This window comes from Cucumis sativus, chromosome 6, assembly GCF_000004075.3.
Source record: "Cucumis sativus cultivar 9930 chromosome 6, Cucumber_9930_V3, whole genome shotgun sequence".
Taxonomy (NCBI): domain Eukaryota; kingdom Viridiplantae; phylum Streptophyta; class Magnoliopsida; order Cucurbitales; family Cucurbitaceae; genus Cucumis; species Cucumis sativus.
The window spans coordinates 5,497,387-5,518,938 of record NC_026660.2 but is presented as its reverse complement, the minus strand read 5'-3'; the positions used below and the strand labels follow the sequence as shown (position 1 = coordinate 5,518,938).

Sequence of the window (21,552 nt, the reverse complement as noted above, 5' to 3'; positions counted from 1 at the left end):
ACCAATTTGCAGCACTTCTTGGATTTTCGTTGTTCAATTTACAAATGGTATGTTATTAACCTTTCAATTATGATTTGTTTAAACTTCAATCAATGTTGCTAATTACATATTGATGTAGAATGCACATTAAACAAACGTTGTTTCCAATGAGATAGTACTCTAAAAACACAAACTAACACTTCTTTTAGATTTGTCACATTTTTCTTAGATTTTATTGGGTCCCTTATAACATGTATAGACCAAGTTTGTACTCATAATTTTACTACTTTTTTACCCTCTTAACTTGGCTTTTTCAATGTACCAAATATAGAGAAGTTCTAAATCTCCACCTTGAGTAAATTTGTCATAGCAAATCTTTTAGTACAATATTTAGAAGTATAAGGTCTAATCATATTATTAATTAATTGAAATGGGTAGGAATTAGTATTGTAATTAATTCCTTTCTCTACCAAATAAAATAGATGTTGGGTTTAGGGTTTAGAATCTTATAGAACATTCTAGATTGATAATCCATTTTATCGTTACACAATCTCTACCCATCTCTTCCACTTGGACGGGTTTAACGCATTTCCATTTCCGTTGCCTCTGCAGCTTCTTCCAAACCTCTTGCCTCCGCCGTTTAGCTTACTACCTTATCCATGGCGTCTATGTTCTTGACTGTGAAGCCTTTTGTGAACAAATTTGAAACACCCACTTTCTCTAATCAGAGATTACACAGTAATTTCTCTTCTTCTTCTTCTTCTTCTTCCTTCAGCTCTGCTCGAATCTCAGTTTTTTTTCTTTTCTTCTTCTTTGATTTTGTTCGCATTGGTTCTTGACAGGCACTCGGAGAATTTCCCTTAAAGTCTGTGCAGTGGGGAAGAAATTGGAACCCGCCAAGGTCTGTGACTGTCTCCCCCTTTTGTGGGGTTTCTATTAAGTTCTGCAGATTTTGGTCTCGTTTTTGAGATTCATTGTCTGTTTTGAGTTAATGGGGTTGGAGATTTTGGGTCGTGAGTTTATGATTAATGGTTTAGCTTTTGTTTTTTGTGATTTGCAGGTTGTTCCACAAGGGGATAGAGTTCTCATTCGGCTCGAGGAGCTTCCTGAGGTGGGAATTTTGATAATCCATGAATTCCACGTTCTTCAATCTTCTTGCTTTTGTATTTTTTTTTTTGTGTTATCCTGTTCAAGTTCTTAACTAGATTATCTGAAATTAGTTTCTTTCTTTCTTTAGTTTCCGCCATATCCTTCATTGCATCATAATTTAATCAAGCATGGGTAGTACTAGTGGCATTGAGACTATTAAGAGAAATGTAAATGGAATTTGGGGAATGGGTTCAAACCGTCCAATATGAAAGAAAAAGACTTGAAACTTTTAATCTTTAATTGAGTTTGTAACATTAATTTGTAAGACTCTATTTGATAATCACTTGGTATTGGTTTTTGGTATTTGAAAATTGTGGTTGTCTTTTTACAATTCCTTAACAATGGGTTTCATTTTTCCTTAATAAAAATTTGAATTATGTTTCAAAAAATAAATAAAACATTTGAATTCATAGCAAAGCTCCAAAAAACGAAAGTGTTTATACAATTTTTTTTTTAAGTTTTCAAAACTTTCTTGGTTTTTAAAACACCCCTAAAAGGTAGCAACAAAATGAAGAATATCTAAAAGGTTAATTTTCAAAAATCAAAAACCAAAAACATTAACTTACACAGTTAATTTGTATGAATGTATAATAACTCAACTTTGATTTTGTATTCTCTTTAGTGGCATTTCATATTGCTAAGGAACTACCCATCTAGATAAATGAATTTCTTGGTTGTGGGAAGGCAATGCCCTATACACTACAGAAATAATTATCTGACTCTGATACTCTTGTGATTTTGCGTTAATGTCTAAGTTAGTAGTTGTTCCATGTTGAGGCTTTGAGAATTGGTGCTTACTACAGCTAAACCTCTGCTTTTTGGAGAGACAAATTTGAAAACAGGGTCACAATTGGAGATGCCTGCCAAATCTGTTTTAGAGGCTCTAAAACTTGGCCGAGATATTTGACATGCTCTTTGTGTATACCAATCGAATAACCACCTAGAAATATAATATGTATGAAGGACAATGCTAATCGTTTTAAGCTCTATGTTCTGGAAATATATGTTTGCTTCATCTGAAGTGATTCTTCAATCATTTTATGTCACAGAAATCAGCAGGAGGAGTTCTACTTCCCAAGTCAGCTGTTAAATTCGAGCGTTATCTTTTAGGAGAGGTAAGCAAAACTCCTTCCTTTTTTCTTATCTGCTATAATTGGAAATGGATCGAAACTTCTCTCTTTTTTTTTTTTTTTTGTTACTTTACTCGTGCTATGCTGAGTTTGCATCCCTTTTCAGATCCTCTCTACAGGTGCTGATGCCGGGGATTTGGGGCAAGGAAAGAAGGTTAGGATTTGACTTTTTGTTTGGCCTGATGATTTTCTAATGATATTATTGAATACTGCAATCCTTTTCCGATGAATCTGTAACTCTTGGAAGGAAAAAAAAAAAGCGAAAAATTTTGTTCGTATCTTTTCTTAAGAGGAGAATTTTTCTTGTGTTACAGGTTCTTTTCTCAGACATAAGTGCTTATGAGGTAAGCCACATTAGTTTGAAGATTCCTTGTTCATTTCAGCAGTTATACTTCGAAATTTGCATTACAGTCCATCATTTTCCTTTTGAAACTAGTAGTTACCATATCGTGTTCAATATTACATGGACCAAATTGAAACTTCGATTAAAGAAACAAGAAACTAACATTCCCTATAGATCTAAGGTTTGAACTCAACACCTTACCATCAGGGGGAACTATTATTTGTTATATTGTTAGATCTAATTGACTGACTTTCATACCAATGGAACGACAACATTTTAGAATATGACTGCTTTTCTGTATTGAAGGTGAAGCCCACATAAACTATTGCTTTCATTTTAACACTTGCATGCATTAATTCACAGGTGGATTTAGGCACAGATGCAAAACACGTCTTCTGCAAAGCAAGTGATTTACTGGCTGTAGTTGAGTAAGCTTTAGGTTACCCTTATTCTTTTGTAAGGCAGAAGGATTTTTCATTGCTGTGGCTACAAAATGTAGTTGAATATTATATATTTTTGAAGTCTCTGACTCAGTTCCATGGAGATACTATTTCTCTCAGCCTAAAAGATATTCAGTCTGCTTTCACTAATTTATAGAATTTTGATTTCTCAATGGTAAAACTTTGAATTCCAAAACTAAAGTTAATGTGTTATCAACACTATAGACAACAAAACATAATGAAACCAATATAAAATGTACCTGTTATTGGGTTCAACAATTGTGTTGTATCTAATCTTCCTCTAGAATGGTAATAAATGTATTCTTTATTAATGTTTGAATCTAAAGTGATTAACGTTAGAGACGAGATGGATCGGCAAATAGCTTTGCTCGTTGTCTCTTGTTGGCTGATTTATTTCAAAGTTGAAGATCCTATAAAATGGACTAAACTTATCATATAACCTATTAAATTTAATGAGAAAATTCATACAACTTTTTAAAAGGCAATTTATCTTTCATTATTCGTTTAATTCGTATGCATATACTACTATACCAACTAATGAAAATTATTTAGAATCAATTTGGTTGGTGAGAATTACTTAATTATCTAACTTTTGTACTTATTATCCTTTTGAAAAGAGGGGAAAGATTGTTTAACACCCTTTAAAATTATATTTTAACACATTTAAAACTAAAATGACTTGGAACTAAATGAAAATTAACTCCAAATCTCTTAATGTAATTTCTCCTATGTTTCAATCCAAAAGAAATTTAATTTTTTCAATTATTTTCTTTATCTTGCCAACCAACCTCATACATGATGATAGGAAATGCACCAAACTATTTGGAAATGGTTTATCTTTCTATATTTGAAAATGCTTCAAAGAAAGAAATATAAAATTGATTTTATTATTTCTAAATCTCCCTCCAACATTGTAATTCCCACACACCATATGCAAACAACCAACAAAAGCAACATAGAAAAGAACCATTTAATTAATTACTACTGATGCAATATTCTAAACTATCCTTTAAAGCTCTCTCTCTCTCATCTGCATTGTTATTCCCATCTATAAAAGTGAATTTGATTGAGCAAACTAAAGAAACATCCACAAGGAGTTGGTTAAGGGAAAAGAAAAAGAAAAGAACTCCAACAATTGCCAATGGCCATACCTCATTATTCATCTGTTTTTATTCTCTCAGTTTTCTTCTTCTCCAACTTCCTCATTATACAATCCTCCAAAACCATCAAAACAGCTGATCTAATCTACAAAACTTGCAAGAAAATCTCAAGAGAAGACCCTAACGTTTCCTTCAACTTTTGCTTAGCATCTCTAAAACTTGCCGCCAACCATAGCCGATGCACCGACGTTCGCCACCTCGGCCTATTCTCGATCGGGTTCTTATGTAGGAATGTGACCAGCACGTACCACCATATCACAAAGTTGGTGAGGAACAAGAAGCTCGACCCTTTTGTTAAGTTATGTTTGGATGATTGTTTGGAGCTTTATACCGATGCGATACCAACGGTGAAGCAAGCGATGAAGGATTATAAGTCGAAGAGATACGACGACGCGAATGTAGCTATTAGTTCGGTGATGGATGCAGCAACGACTTGTGAGGATGGGTTTAAGGAGAGGAAAGGGGTAGCTTCACCATTGAAGAAGAGGGATGGAGATGCTTTTGAATTGGGAGCCATTGCATTGTCAATTATGAGTTTGCTTGGTTGAGTCAATTCAAATATTTCATGACTTAGGTTTGTGTAATTAAACGTTCTAATCTAATTTTTATGTTTTTGTTTAGTATTTAAAGATTCACCTTCAACATTTTTCTCCTAAAAAGCTCACTTCAAGATTTGTAATGCTTTTTACAAACGTCCTACACTTATGATTCGAAATCAGAGTTCCATCATTGATGACCTCATGACTTTTCGCCTTATAGTAGTCTCCACACAAACAAACGTTTTAGAAAAATTTTCAAAAGATAGCAAGACCGTAGTTTTTAATATTCATGTTCTAATCGAAAACCCTTTTGGTTCATACATGTCTCCTAAAACTCGAAAAGAATCCATACCATATTAGACATAAAATTCAAATCTTAGAAGCAATTTTATTTTATTATTATTTTTTTTTTCGAAGGGTTGAGACTTAACATATGAAAAATCAGTAAATGTCAATTAATTAAGAGAATTAATTAAGTGCAATTGCCTCACCAACCCCTAAAGTTCTTTTCCTTAAGAAAAAAAGCATTAAAACCCCTTATGATAAAGACATGATGAAGTAGAAAATGAGACCTACATTCTATTAAATAATGAAAAACAAACCATATATAGAAGAAAAAAAAATCTTTTAAGGTCTCTTAATCATATATAATATAAGGTCCCTCTCGTTATATTTAACTCACAACTATATATGTCTATAACTCTTAACGACTAAGACATTGATAATATCTATCGAAATGTCTAATTCTTTCGTTCACTCCATATTTAATATTATATTTTAATAAATAAAATAAAAAGTACAAAGCAAACTTTAGTTTATTCAAATATATTAACCTAAAGGTTTGTAAATATAGGTGATTAATTAATGGATTGAGGTAGCTATTCTTGACCTAATTCATTTTAGAATTATGATGGGTATATTAAATGACAACACATTATCCTATATTCCCAACTCTGATCAATTAATTTACTGCTACCTTTCCTTTATCCTTTTATCACCAATCAATTTCACTATCTATTTGCACTATATACCATTCTATAGTCTAGTCTTTTCAACTCCATAATTGAGTCACACCATAAAATTTGGTATTCATTTGGGGAAGATGACCCCTTTCTTCAACACAATGATACAACACAATTAAGGAAAAAATGTCTATATTTTTCAATAAAGCAGCATTAATTATAACTTCAAGTTCTAGTGAAGGCCTTTAGGTTTAAGTATAGTGAAATTATATATATAGCTATGTTAATAACCCTAATTTTTTGTCATATTCTAAAAGAGGATAACATGACTTCTTTAACCATGGTGATTATTCTTTTGATATGGAAACAATTAATTGTTTTTCAAATAACATTTATCTCCTTCATTCTTGATGAGTTAGCTAAAGAGTACACACCTAATATTGCTTTAAAAAATCATATAGCTTTTCAAAGCTATAGATTAGAATAATATATTCATGAACCAAACCATCAAATACAAGATTTGATTTTCTCTTTTCCAATTTTCTTCAAAATAGAACATCACAATTAAATCCAAGCATTTAATTTTCAACTGCCACATTAAAGAGAGGGTGTTTTTGTTATAATATTGCAATATGTTATAATTAAGTGTAATGAATTTAGTTTTTTTAGTATTGTTATATAGAGTCTAAATAGTTCAATATACAAAAAAGTAATTACTAGATGTTGAATATCATTAAACACACAATTTTGATAACCTGTTATAAGTATTTTGTAATTGTACATACTCTCTCCAAAGGTATTTTTGAGTTATTTTTGGTATTAGGGTCATAAAAGTACTGCCTACATAGGGTAAGTGTACTTTTAACCTTTTTTTGGGATTTATATCCAACTTTTTAAAAATTATTGTTGATATTAAATTGAAAAAACTTTTTATTACCAAACAAATTCACTCTCTCTTTGCACAAAGATACCATATGCATCCTCTAGTACTCTTTTTCTCCCATGGCAACTTTCATAAATTATCCACTAAATTACTTTGTCTCTTCATTTGAAGAAAATGACTCTCTTTCTCAAGACAAAAAGGTACATTAATTTAGATTTTAAATAATGTCCTCATTTTCACTAAAGTAAGCATTTATTTATTGTTTATATAGCTCTTGAAAACTCAACTTGCAATAGTGTTTACAAAAGTGAGCATTTAATTAGATGTTTAAACTCAACAAAATAAGTTTAATAATTTGATGGAATAATTGAGCATAGTACAAGGTTTAATTAATAATAAAAAAATAACTAGGAGTTAGCTAAGTATATATATATTGGATTTGACCATTTGAGGTATGTTAGAAGAGGAAGATTCATGATTAAATGAAGTTAAAACTTTAAAGAAATATCTTAATATATATACAATGATTAACTCTTTCCTATTCAAATCTTATTATTCATGTGATTATCCCAAAGCCTTATAAAACCATCATTCCCACTTAATGAACAAACATAATATACACAAAGATCTTTCACACACACACAAAAAAAAGAAATCATGTCTTCCCTTTCTCACTCAATTCTTCCCTGCTTGTTCTTGTTCATGTTCTTCTCCAATTTCCCCATCACTCAATCTTCCAACAACAACAATACATCTTCCCTAATCTACAAAACTTGCAAAGCTAGCTCTGAGCAAGACCCCAACATCTCCTTCAATTTCTGCGTGACATCTCTCAAACCAGCGGCAACCAAGCACAGGCACGGTGACACCAGTCTCCGCCGCCTAGGCCTCATTACCATCTACTTGATTCGACACAACATGAGTAACACGCGCCACCATATCAAGAAGTACTTGCATAAAAACAAAGGCCCCCGTGACCCGTTCGTTAAGTTGTGTTTGACTGATTGTTTGGAACTTTATTCCGATGCGATCCCGACGGTGAAGCAAGCAAGGAAGGACTACAAGGCCGGGCGATACGCGGATGCGAACTTGAAGATCAGCTCAGTTATGGATGATTGTTCAACATGTGAAGAGGGGTTCAAGGAGAAAGATGGGGTGATTTCACCATTGACTAATAGAAATCATAATGCCTTTGAATTGTCGGCTATTGCACTGTCCATTATCAATATGCTTTGTTGAGAAATTCCCTCCCCCCAACAAAACAAAAAAAAAAAAAAAAAAAAGAACTATAGCAAGAGATAATTTCATTAAATTTACCTCTTTTTTTTTTTCAAATTTTATTTAAAGATTTGAGCAAAAGTAGATATGTTGTAATAAGAAAACACTCCACACCCTATTGATATATTATATCTTATATTCACTATACTTTTAATTTGTACCATTTTTCTATATCTATCTATCTAATAATGTTGAGGAAAATTGTAAAAATAGAAAAATGATACTTTTATTCAATGATATGTAATAAAGAGGTGTATCTATTTTCCATAATATGTGTGGTGTTAGTTTTTGTTTTGTGAAAATTGAAGAAAAAATGGGAAGAATACATATCTAAATATTTGACATGGTAGGGTTTTTTTTAGTATGACTTCATTCAAGGATTGAACTTCCAATTACTTCTAAACAAGAAGGTTATGTAAATTATTACTTTTAAATAACGTAACATTCTTCTTTAATTAACCACATTTCTTTCATCCAATTACATCCTTTCTCATCACAAAAGCATTATTAATAATTAGTAGTATCAAAAATATTAAAATTCCCTTTGTTTAAAACATGTTTCCTTTTCACTTTTAAACAAGAAAACCAACGTAACAATCTTCTTTTTCTTTTGGGTCATTTTCGACTTGATGTTATTAAAGAGAGAATTAATAAAATAATCAAAATTTTTATGTTTATGATTTTTTAGGTAAATTTTCTATGGTATATTAATTGGACGTTTTAGTTTCTATTAGTAAATGAACAATTAGAATCAGATTTAAAATTATAGATCTTCTAACTTTTAATACATAACTATCTATGTCAATGTTTCAGTAGTGTTATTAGAAATTCTAAGATCTATATTTACTTTAATGAAAAATAAAGCTTAGACATATATTCATATTAGAATTTATGTTTAAAAAAAAAGTTACGAGTATTTATAAAAGACGTTAGATCCTCCGTTCTAAACGTATCTTTCATAAATATATCATCGACAAATATTTCGACCGTGAAGAAATAAAAGATTAGATGGAACAAAATTATTAGAAAAGCCAAAGTAAGTAGGATTGTCTATAGTTGTGGTGACATTTTAATCAAGAACATGATAACAACTTGTTGGAAAAACAAATTTGCTTCATTGGTAGGTTTATGCTAATGAATAATTAAGTTTGGTGATGAATGAGGCCTCTAAGATACATTATATAATATATATATATATTTGTTAATTAGTCCAAAAAATTAATGTCTTAAGAATAATGAATATATTTTTTTAAAAATACAAAATTTAATTTAATTTAATTTAATTTTGATGATATTGTCGGTACCATTGAATTTGATGTTTATGATATGAAATTGTTGAAATTGTTGTATTGGAGGAAAGATATGATTGTGAATTGTCTTATTCCTCTACATTAAATTGAAGCAAAATTCATCACTCATAAAATCAAGAAATTGACTTCCAAACTACTAAAAAACTCATGGATGAAACTTCTCCATTTTTGTTCATTCTCACTTTTGATTTTCTTTTTATTTGCCTCTTCTTTTATTTACAAACAACACCATACTATATTATTCCAACTTCTTATCACTACTTTAATACCATCATTTATTCTTCTTATTATTGTTATATTTACCTTCTTAATTAGTAAATGATATTATTCCAAAAGATATCATCTCTTACAAAGTTAAATAGATTGTTTATATAAAAAGAGAAGCATATCGTGTAATATTAATTAGATTTAATGATGATGATTAAAACATCTTGAACTTGTGTAAAGTTTAGAGAATCAAACAAATTTTTTGTAAGACGAATGAGGATGGACTAGAATTAGAGCATTTAAATTTTTTAATATCATTTTGGTTTGGAAATTCCATCTTTCATTTGCTACTTTGTTCAATTATGGAATATTAGATTATATATATATATATAAGAAAATCTTCATTATAATTATTACATTGAAGATTAGGGAAACAGAAACTTAATTATGGTCTTCTCTCCTTCCTTTTATATAATTTTTTCCAATAAACCTTTTCATTAATTTTCGTTTGATAATATATATATTTGGTTTATTATATATTCTTGACTAAAATGTCATTATCAATTGAAGTAATAATCAAATTGGTATTTTTTTCCTTAATTTTTTTTTTATAAATTTCAAGTGCGGTTTCTTGAGAACCATAAATAAAGCTAAGAGTTTTTTTTCTTTCTTTTTCTTCTTTTGTTTTGTATATCATATACCATTGTATCTAAAGGGTATTTTCGTCAATTTCTATATACTAATATAATATTAATTTAATTTTCTCATTTCTCATTATTTTTTTTCTTGAAATGTAAAAAAAAAAAAGAGTCAATTTATTCACATATATTGATATTTTGTAATATTTAAAAATATTTTAAGTGGTTTTGTTATTTAAAATAATAATTTGGTTTTTAAAGAAAGAATGAATGATATTTTGTTGTTTATTTTTTATTTTCTTAAACGTATGTTCACTTATATTTAGTTTAGTTTGTATAAATGGAGATATATTCCGATGCACCTGCTAATCTAAACTATCTTTTTCAAAAAAAAAAAAGTGACTATTGTTGGTAGGGTAAATTTATTCGGAATATATATATATAAAAAGATAAAAAGGAAGAAATTTTAAAAAGATTGCATTGACACGTGGTGTCATATAATTGGTCCAATTATTTAGGGTTGCTATTTGGTTGTAATCACTTTTTTTTTTTTTATATAGTTGAATTTGTAAGATTTCACTTTACCCTTAATTAAAGTAGTGTGAAGTTGTTTGAAGGAAAAGCATTACAACTAATTCAAAATTGACCACTAAAACCCACCTAATATTGTCATATACTTCTCAATTTCAAAACTTTATAAATTACTCCCCAAAGTGATCCCAATAAGAAAAGAATCACTTCAAATTTTACTCATGCAAAGAAAGAATAATTAAGATCATCATATGAAGCCCAAATTCTCCCCTTTCATGACCACTCCTCTCCCTTGTCTCCTCCTCTTCATAATTATCTTCAACATCTCTACCACATTTGTTGTTGCTGATCTTGTCCAAAAAGCTTGTAAAAAATGTGAAATTGACGATCCAAACATCAACTACAACTTCTGCACTTCATCTTTTCGTGCTCACTCGGGAAGTGATTCGACCGATCTTCGAAAACTCGGTGCTATCTCATTGAGTTTGATTCAAAGAAATTTAAGCAGCTCATTTGAGTATGTGGAAAAGCTATTACAAAACAAAGAAATAGATTCTTATAAAAGGGTTCGTTTAAATGATTGTCTAGATGTCTATTCGGATGCCATTGTTACTGTGGAAGAAGGAAAGAAAGCATATAAAGAAAAACATTATGATGATGCTAACATCAAAGTGAGCGCAGTGATGGATTCTGCTAGGGTTTGTGAAGATGGGTTTAGGGAAAAAGAAGGTGTCTCCTCTCCATTGACAAAGTGGAATAAGGACATGTTTCAATTGGCTGCCATAGCTCTTTCAATCATCAATATGCATCCGTAAAACACAATAAACAATTCAAGGTGACTGCCACACCATGAACGAGAAAGATATAGATTGTGGTGGCTTCATTCAATAAATTTTAAATTAAGGTGATCTTTTTTTTGGAAACTATGCCACAATAATTTGTCTCTTTGTTTTCATCAATAAGAAAAATGGACGTAACCTAAAAAATTTTCAAGTGATCACGCAACTTAGTACTACAAAATTCAAATAGCTATACTATAAACTACTTCTTGTTAGTTTTGTATTATAGTTTGTAAAAATTCAAGTAGGGTTGTTAATTATGAAACTATATTGGCTATTTTGTTAATTATCATTTTTAGTCTCAAATGAAACCTTTAAAACAACACCAATAATTTTTATGTGTTTGTATATTATGTTAGAAATCTAAAATAGTTGTTAAATATGTAGCTTTATATAAATATAAATCTAAAATAAAGTTTTGTTTTTCTTTGCTTAAAAGCTTTTCCATATTCAACAAAGAGTGACTTCTAATATAAACCTTCAACTGTTGCAACCTTCATTCTTCAAAGCAAACTTTTCCTCTTCCTTTATGTGATATATATCATCAAGTTCCCTATCATTTTATCACAACAGACGTTTCTAGGAAAGTGACCAATAATTCTTAAATGAAATGGATATGATCGCCCATTATTTTCGTCTAACCCACCCTTGACCCTAAAAAAATGTTTTTAAGATCCAAACTTGCTATCAGGTCCAAGTCCAAGAGGAGTTTTTAAGACATCGTTTGAGTTTTTAAGATCACTTTGATCACTTAGAGACAGGATTTTGCAAATTCAGCATGTAGGCTCACCAAACTCCCATTGAAATGTTCAAAGTTTAAACAAGAAATTAGAAAAAGAAAGAGTTTGTTTCCTTAAATATGTAGGAAACGTTGGTTTTCTTGGAAGAAATCATTGATAGAGAAAGGGGAGAGAGAGGAGGGAAGATAGAAAGGAATCAGAAAAGATCAAATTAAAATTGAAGTCATTTTCATAAAATTGACAGAACATAAACCTCTAGTTATTTCTTTTCCTATGCCTGTAACTCCTCCTACATGTTTGGATCTTTTGAGCTCTTCTGCCTTCCACAATTCTCACAATCCAATCAGGTTTTCCACATTGAAAAACAAGATACCCAATGAATATTCCAAATAGCATCCCACATCCATACCCCATCAACACAGCTTTCAACCAAATCCCCTTTTCCAAATTACTCACATCTTCTTCATGCAGCAGTTGAGATTTATGGTCGTTTTGATGTGCATCACATTTTGCTAGAGGAAACCCACAGAGTCCAAGGTTTTCTAAGTATGAATGACTTCTAAAAGTACCAAATTGTTTTCCTTGAGGAATTGGTCCTGAGAGTTGATTTTGTGAGAGATTCAAATAGGAGAGAAACGTAAGACCAATCAACTGAGGAGGAATTCTACCAACTAATTGATTTGTAGAAAGATCCAACCATTCCAAATTGTTCAAATTACCAAGTGATGTAGGAATACCACCTTTAAGCTTATTGTGTGAAAGGTTCAAACCTACTAAAGACCTCAACATTCCTATTTCCTTTGGTATCTCTCCATTAAAATTATTACATGACAGATCAATAGTTTTCCATATCAAAAGAATTCTTTCTAACTTTTGATCCAACCCTTTTAACGATATAACAATTGAGTCTTGATAATAATCACCTACCTCATTTTCATCATAAGAACTGTACTTTTTGTTTTCCACTTGCATGATGGCTCTCATGTTCTTAAAAAAGTTTGAAGGCAATGGTCCACTAAAACTATTGTGGGAGAGATCAATAATCCGTAGGTTTGAGAAAGAGTCTTTGTTGAACGAATTGTTGATATTGCCATAAAATCGATTTGATCGAAGGATAAGAACTCGCAAATTTGAAGCCGCTTTTAACCAATAAGGAAAGTGGCCTGCTTAGATAGAATATGAATACAATTTCAGATTTATTGTGATCTATCCATTCAAACTATATCAGAAAATAAAGTTATATGCATGTAATATCCAATTATTGTTATTAAAGAATAAATGAAAGATGAAATTTAACACATAACCTGTTATCTTGTTACTCCCCAAATCCAAAACTTGAAGATTTTCACAGTTGAGTAAGGATTGTGGCAATTCCCCTTTTAGTTGGTTGTCATTCAAATTAAGGCTGCTCAGTTGACATCCTGTAGGAAAAAATGTTGGAATCATACCAACAAAGTTGTTACCTTTCAAATCCAACACTGAAAGAGAAGTGATGTTTGTGAGACATGATGGAATTGTTCCTCCACTCATTCGATTATTTGAAAAACTGAGAATTTGAAGATTAAGTGCAAGGCAAATTGAATGAGGAATTTCTCCATCAAACTGATTTTCTGAAGCAATATAGTTTCTAATCCTTGGTGGTATGGGAATAACTCCAGAAAAGTCGTTACTTTTCAATATCAAAGTGTCTAGATTAGTCATGTTAGAGAGGCAAGATGGGAGTTCACTACTCAAGCTATTATGTGACAAATCAAGGTAGTTAAGATTGGTGGCTTGGCAAATTGAAGGATGAACATTTCCACTAACCTCATTATTTGAAACACTGAAGTAAGTCGTTACAGATGGCAGCAACATGGGAACAGGTAGTTTATTGAACAAGTTAAAATCAAGATAGACCATCATCAGTTTAGGCATAGTGTGGATCACTTCTATTCCTGAAGACAAAAAATTATGAGATAAAAGCAGAACACTCAAACCACCCAATTCAGAAAACCACTCAGGAATTTTCCCTACAATTTGGTTATTTGAAAGGTCTAGGTAGCTCAAGTTGTTTTGATTTTGCAAAAAGAAAGGGAATTTTTCTAATTTGATGCCATCCATTCGTATGAAAAGAAGATTTGCAGGGGTAACTGTAGTTGAGAAAATTGAAAGTTGGGGATTATTGGAAATGTCAAGCGACGATAGACTTGGGATTCTCAACATGTCCAAATTCAAAACCCCACTTAAATTATTGGACCCCAAATCTAAATATGTAAAATTGAGTTGCTTATAAATAGACTCTGAAATTTCACCTTGCAGTTTGTTATTACTTAAATCAAGATATTCTAACGAGTTAGATCTAAAATTCCTCACGAAACCAAAGAATTGGTTATTAGAGAGATCCAAATATTTTAAGCTAGGGGAAGAATATGGCCAAGAGGGTATGCCACCAATGAATGAGTTATTTCTCAAGTCCAAATGAATAATATTTGAAAGTGTGTGAAGACAAACATTATTTTGAAATGGATTAGATGAAACTTGTTGGTTGAGGTTGAGAAAACAATGGGAACTATTAGAATGGATTTGGAGATTAGGAGGCTGTGTAAGGTTTTCAATTGATTCAGGAATTTCACCATTGAAATTGCAGAAACTAAGGTCTAAGTATCTTAAGGCTTTGGCTTCACCAATGTAGCTAGGAATCTCTCCAGAAAAATTAGTTCGAGAAAGATCTAAAATTTCTAAAGATTTACTCCAACTAGACATGGATAGATGTCCATTCAAATCAGGGTTATCATCAAGCCTTAACACCTTCAAATTTGGAAGACCCAAAATGTGGTTTGGAAAATTCCCGGACAAGTAAGATGAAGAAAGATCAAGAGACGCCAGAGAGAGAGAGAGATTCATGAAATTAGAAATTGGTGTGATGTCTAAAAGATTTGTTTCAGCAAGCCCAAAATCCCTCAAATTGGTAAGGTTATGAACAAGTTGATTCATAACCACATTTGAAAAACTGAGATCGTAATTATAAGAAAGATCAAGGAAAACTAATTTAGACAAATGAGATATTTGTAATGGAACATGACCTTGGAAGGAAGAGTAGGAAAGATCCAAAACCCTCAAGTTAGTAAGAATTCCAAATTGAGGTGAAAATGGAGATCCTGAAAAATTGTTATAAGAAAGATTCAAAGTTTTGAGTTGGGAGAGTGTGAAAAGGGTAGTGTTAGCATGAAGAGTTCCTTGGAGTGAACTGCAGCCAAGATGAAGGCCAACAACATGGCTACCTTCTCCTTCGTCGTCCTCGCACTCCACACCGTCCCATAAACAACAATCTGTGCTGTCATTCCATGTGGAATAAGGTCGATAAGAAGGTTGCCCCACAAACTCATCACCCAAGTCTTGTTTCCAAAAGGTGTTCTTGAATTCAAGCAATGCTGAGCTTTCTTTAGGATGACACAGATGATGGGAATTCACAAGTACTGAAATGAGAAAAAGAAAGTGAAGCAAGATGCACACTTGTAATTGATACAACAATGCCATGCTAATGTAGGACACAGATAGTCGCTTACAATTGTTAGCCGAGAATATGTTTTAATCTCCAAATTCTATACTATACAATGAAAAATCTAAAAATAAAATTGTGACTGATATAATGTTTTCAAAACACGGAGATAGGGCGATGGTCCAGAAGCTGCCATCAACCCAATTCATTTATAATCTCTTTAATGCACTGCAGGGTAGTTGGGTGTAAATATTTCTCTATATATGGAGGGATCAAAAGATGTTTCAACCAAGTTCACACATCCTTTGTTACCCTCATCTATAGATTTCAAATGTTTGGTATTTTTCTTAGATAAACAGAAAGAAACAAAGAAGAAGATTGATGACCAAAGAAATAAATTTATGTCCAAGGTGGACAAGATATAAAACCATTATGATTCTATGAAAATATGTGAAGGTTTTGTTGTCCCCATCAATTGGATTTGAATCTCTATAGATTTCAAAGGTTTTGTTGTCCCCATCAAGAGTTCTCTCTATTTAATAATGTGAACTCATCGAAGATGTCAACCTTGTTGAGATATTAAGTGGACCTACCAATGACGACTCACTCTAAAGTGGATTGTTTCACGACTTATGTACCTTACGGGTGAATAAGGCAATCTGAAAGATCAAGCTTGAACTATTGAAGCTGGTAAAACCAATGAAGAACGACCAACTTATTCATATTAGAGGTCATAGCAGACAACGGTTTGATCCCAAAACTGACGCTGCCTGATTGATGAGCGCCCATAATGTGTAACTGATATATGAGAATTTAATTTACGTATGGGAGCAATCGAATTTAATTTAAATAGTTTAACTTTTGAATTTTGAGGACTTTAATTTCTTCACCAAACAATATGAAAACGTCTTTCTATCACATTAATTGACACCACTTTGAATTCAAAAGATTTAAATGCACTATCTAAAAAACTATAGCGAATTGACTGATCAGCCACCTAGCATATATAGCGATCAAAAAGTCAATGATTTAAATCTCTCCACCCTATTGTACTACAATATTGTTAGAGCTTTGGTGTACTTGGCTATATTTTTTCAATTGAAGTGTGGTTCGTGACTCTTGGATAACCTTGTTCTTCATCTTGTCTCATGAAATGTTTGTCATCTTGTTCTGTGATGTTTTACGCATCATGTCTCACATTATGCAATTCCTATTTGGAATTTTTTTCCTTATCTGAAAAATTATAGGTATTGATTCTTAAGGATTTGTCGATCATTGGACTCAACAGGTTATGGTTATGCTATGAGTCTCTCTTCCAATCATGCATATTTAAGAAAAGATTGAATATCTCAACTAAGTAAACATAGATAGTTTTGTCACCCTCATCACTCCCTAAGCCAAAAGTATCATACAGTACCAAGAAACGTTTACAAAGGAGTCATTGAGCTGGAGATAATTAAGCTCAAAACAAAAGTGAATATTGTGTACAAACAAGATAGCTGAGAACCCAAAACACGAGAAGCTTTGTATCTGCTGTGTATTGGGACTGGCTTTTGTACTCCACGTAGTAACCATTTGTAATGAGCTGTCTTCATAAACAGTCAATTGGATTACGGATTTTGAGCTTCTCAGCCACAATCAGACCCCTATATATGCATCACACAGCATAAATACACTTAATACCATTTCTTCCCTCACACGGTTTTCATATTTTATACACAAACATTTGAATTAATTACTAGCAAGTGTTTAAAAACAAAAGTAAGTTCATACTTAATAAAATTGAGACAACCCAATATATATAAACTAATAGAGATGGAAGTAATATAACTATGAAGTGCATACATTTTGTGTGGAAGGAACTTAAGTTTTACATAAATTAAAAAAACAAAACATACCTCCTAGTTATTTCTTATCCTAGGCCTGTAACTCCTCCTAGATGACCGGATCTTTTGAGCTATTTTGGCTTCCACAATTGCCACAATCCACACAGGTTTTCCATAATGAAAAACAAGATATCCAATGAATATTCCAGATACAATCCCACATCCATATCCCATGAACACAGCCTTCACCCAAATCCCTTTTTCCAAACTGTCTTCTTCAACTTCATGTAGCAGTTGAGATTTATGGCCATTTTGATCCACATCACATTTTGGTAGAGGATTCCCACAAAGTCCAAGATTATCAAAGTAGGAAGAATTCTCAAAAGTATCAAATTGTTTGCCTTTAGGAATTGGTCCAAAAAGATGATTTTGTGAGAGATTCAAATAGGACAAAAATGTAAGACCAACCAACTGAGGAGGAATGTTACCGCACAATTGATTTGATGAAAGATCCAGCCATTCCAAATTGTTCAAATTGCCAAGTGATGTAGGAATTTCACCTGTAAGCTTATTGTGTGAAAGGTTCAAACCTACCAGAGACCTCAACATTCCAATTTCCTTTGGTATCTTTCCATTAAAACCATTACTTGACAGATCAATAGTTCTAAAAATCAAAATGTTTGTTTCCAACTTTTGTTGAAAACCTTTTAATGTTATCACAATTGAATCTTGATAGTAAATAGTATTTTCTGAAAAATATTTGCGTTCGGATGTATTAAGGCTGATGACTCTCGTGGTTCTCATGGCTCTCATGTTGTTAAAAAAGTTTGAAGGCAATGGTCCACTGAAATAATTGTGAGAAACATCAATAATTTGTAGGTTTGAGAAAGAATTCTTGATGAAGGAATTGTTGATATGGCCATAAAATTGATTGGATCGAAGGATGAGAACTTGCAAACTTGCAGCAGTTTTTAACCAATAAGGGAAGGAGCCTGTCAAAATAGAATATGAATAACATTTCAGATTTATTGTCATCGATATCTCCATTTAAATTATATAAGAGAAAAAAACTATACATAGTCAAAGCTGTGTGTAATACTTAATTAATAAATTTTTGAAATAATAAATAAAAGAGATGAAATATAAGTGAGGTCATGAATATATTTATGGCTATGGGTTTAAGTGAGAATTACATAACCTGTTATGTTGTTATTCCCAATATCCAAAATTTTAAGATATTCACAGTTCAGCAATGATTCTGGCAATTCTCCTTCTATTTGGTTGTCATTCAAATCAAGACTGCTCAATTGACATTCCGTTGAAGGAAATGTCGGAATAGAACCACTAAAGTTGTTGTTTTTTAAATTCAATACTGAAAGAGAAGTGCTGATGTTTGTAAGACATGGTGGAATTGTTCCATTCATGTGATTATTTGACAGACTGAGGACGATGAGGTCAAGTGAAAGGCAAATTGAAAGAGGAATTTCTCCAATGAACTGATTTTCTGAAACAATATAGTATTGAATCTTTGGAGGTATGGTAATAACTCCAGACAAGTTGTTACCTTTCAATATCAAATAGGATAGATTAGTCATGTTGGAGAGACATGATGGAAGTTCACCACTTAAGCTATTATTGGACAAATCCAAAAAAGTGAGTTTGGTGGCTTGGCAGATTGAAGGATGGATATTTCCACTAACCTTATTATTTGAAACACTAAAGGATGCCGTAAACGATGGTAGCAACATTGGAACAGGTAGCTTATCAAACAAGTTAAAATCAAGAGAGAGACTCTTCAGATTAGGCAAAGCAAGTAGCACCTCTATTCCTAAGGACAAAAAATTGTGAGATAGATCTAGATAAATCAAGCCACCCAATTCAGAAAACCACTCAGGAACTTTTTCTACAATTTGATTATTCGAAAGGTTTAGGTTGGACAAGTACTTTTGATTTCTCAAGAAGTAAGGGATTTTTTCTAATTTGATGGAATCTATTCCTATGTCAAGAAGATGTGCAGGCGTAAGTGTAGTTGAGAATATTGAAAGTTGGGTGTTCTTGGAAATGTAAAGCCACGATAGATTTGGGACTCTCGACAGCATGTTGAAATTCAAAACCCCACTCAAATTATTGGAATTCAATCTTAAATATGTAAGATTGAGTTGCCTATAAATAGACTCTGAAATTTCACCTTGCAAATTGTTATCACTTAAATCGAGATGCTTTAATGAGTTGAATCTAAAATCCCTCATGAAACCAAAGAATTGGTTTCTAGAGAGATCCAAATACTTTAAGTTAGGCAAGGAGTATAGCCAAGAGGGTATAGCACCCGTGAATGAGTTAAGTGTCAAGTCCACATAGATAAGATTTGAAAGTCCTGTTGAACAAATATTTCCATGAAGAAGAGGACTTGAAAATGATGTAGATGAAGAAGGTGTTTGGGTGAGATTCAGAACACAATTGGGTACTAATTGACCCATGATCATAGGATTAGAATGACTTTCGAAATTAGGAATTTCACCATAAAACATACAGTAACTAAAGTCTAAGTACCTCAAAGCCTTGGCTTCACCAATGGAGCTGGGAATCCCTCCTGAATATCTAGTTCGAGAAAGATCCAAAATTTGAAGGGATTTACTCCAATTAGACATGGGTAGATATCCATTCAACTTATCGTTATCTTTAAGTATTAACACATGTAAATTTGGAAGACTGAAAATGTGGTCTGGAAATTTCCCAGACAAGTAACAGAAAGAAAGATCAAGAGAGTGTAAAGAGAGAGAGAAGTTGTAGAATGAAGTGGGACTAAGGCGATAAAGATTTACTTCAATAAGTCGAAGATCCCTTAGATTGGTTAGGTTACGAACAAGTTGGCTCATAACCACATTTGAAAAGCTTAGAAGATAATCATAAGAAAGACGAAGGGAAACCAATTTAGACAAGTGGGATATTTGCAAGGGAACCTTCCCTTTAAAGTAAGACTTGGAAAGATCCAAAACCCTCAAGTTAGTAAGCCTTCCAAATTGAGGGGAAATTGGAGATTCTGAAAAATCATTGTAAGAGAGATTCAAGGTTTGGAGGTGGGAGAGAGTGAAAATGGTGTTATTAGGATGAAGAGTTCCTTGGAGTAAACTGCAGCCAAGATGAAGACCAACCACATGGCCTTGTCCTTCATCATCGCACTCAACGCCATCCCATGAGCAGCAATCTCTACTCTCATTCCATGTAGAAGTTCGATAATAAGCTTCCCCGTATTCTGAGAATATCCTTTGGGAAAATGCATTTTTGAATTGAAGTAATGCTAAGCTTTGTTTAGGATCACACAGTACATTATCATCATGATGTTGATGTTGGGAATTCACAGCAACTGAATTATTAGATAGGAAAAGAAAGAGAAGTTGAAAGAAGTAGCACATCATCATCACTACTTGTTCTAATTCATACAACCTTGCCATTTGGACACGACAGTTAGCCTGGTTTACACAATCTGGCTTCACTTATTCAGCCTTTTATAGTTGAAGTCTTAGATTCCTTTTTTTCTTTCTCTCTTTTCAAATATAACAAAATCAAACTCAAATATTTACAAATATAATAAAATATCATAATCTATCTATGGTTAGACTGCACGATAGACTTCTATATGTATGATTCGATCTATTTGTGGTAAACCACCAACGATATAATCCATCAGGTAGTTTATAGTTTACTTTACTGTGTGTTTTATTTCTTAAAAATGTTATTATATACTAATATTTTGAATCTCATTGGATAGAGAAACTTACGGACTGAGTTATCGACCCTTTTTATAATTAGTGTCTTTTAGTATGAGAGTTAAAGAAGCATAACTTGAAGATGGTTGGCATATCGTATTACAGTTCTTTTTCTAACCTTTATGTAAGGTAAGCAGGGGCATATTTGAGACCAACTTTATAATCACTCTAAAACAGGCTTTTCTTATCAGTTTGATGGGAAACTGTTGAATAATTTAACATATCAGAATCATTCTAATCCCTCCAGGTTTACCCTTTGGTTTCTGTTTTTGGTATGGTGGTTTGAGGTGAAGGAATTTGTTACTGAAGGGCCATCAACCACATATGTGGTC

The 21,552-nt window shown here is 32.1% G+C and overlaps 5 protein-coding genes across 5 annotated transcripts; 4 read left to right on the top strand and 1 right to left on the bottom strand.

The window, feature by feature from the left end:
• Positions 1-455: 455 nt before the first annotated feature.
• On the top strand, positions 456-3,222 carry LOC101212886 (10 kDa chaperonin 1, chloroplastic). Its single transcript, XM_004144979.3, has 7 exons — positions 456-717; positions 822-880; positions 1,040-1,090; positions 2,178-2,243; positions 2,365-2,412; positions 2,573-2,602; positions 2,965-3,222. The coding sequence occupies exons 1-7, from the start codon at positions 639-641 to the stop codon at positions 3,031-3,033; spliced, it is 402 nt and encodes a 133-aa protein (XP_004145027.1). The 5' UTR covers positions 456-638; the 3' UTR covers positions 3,034-3,222.
• Positions 3,223-4,125: 903 nt separating this feature from the next.
• LOC101212647 (putative invertase inhibitor) lies at positions 4,126-4,875 on the top strand. Its single transcript, XM_004144978.3, has one exon. It carries the CDS (start codon positions 4,204-4,206, stop codon positions 4,768-4,770), a length of 567 nt encoding a protein of 188 aa, XP_004145026.1. The 5' UTR covers positions 4,126-4,203; the 3' UTR covers positions 4,771-4,875.
• A 2,273-nt stretch (positions 4,876-7,148) lies between these two features.
• Positions 7,149-8,044, top strand: LOC101212402 (putative invertase inhibitor). Its single transcript, XM_004144977.3, has one exon. It carries the CDS (start codon positions 7,264-7,266, stop codon positions 7,843-7,845), a length of 582 nt encoding a protein of 193 aa, XP_004145025.1. The 5' UTR covers positions 7,149-7,263; the 3' UTR covers positions 7,846-8,044.
• A 2,719-nt stretch (positions 8,045-10,763) lies between these two features.
• LOC101206058 (putative invertase inhibitor) lies at positions 10,764-11,695 on the top strand. Its single transcript, XM_004145032.3, has one exon. It carries the CDS (start codon positions 10,822-10,824, stop codon positions 11,383-11,385), a length of 564 nt encoding a protein of 187 aa, XP_004145080.2. The 5' UTR covers positions 10,764-10,821; the 3' UTR covers positions 11,386-11,695.
• Positions 11,696-12,188: 493 nt separating this feature from the next.
• LOC101205823 lies at positions 12,189-20,915 on the bottom strand. Its single transcript, XM_011658421.2, has 4 exons — positions 18,652-20,915; positions 17,532-18,445; positions 13,454-15,716; positions 12,189-13,312 (listed from the first exon to the last, which is right to left on the bottom strand). The coding sequence occupies exons 1-4, from the start codon at positions 20,903-20,905 to the stop codon at positions 12,405-12,407; spliced, it is 6,339 nt and encodes a 2,112-aa protein (XP_011656723.2). The 5' UTR covers positions 20,906-20,915; the 3' UTR covers positions 12,189-12,404.
• Between the last annotated feature and the right edge of the window lie 637 nt (positions 20,916-21,552).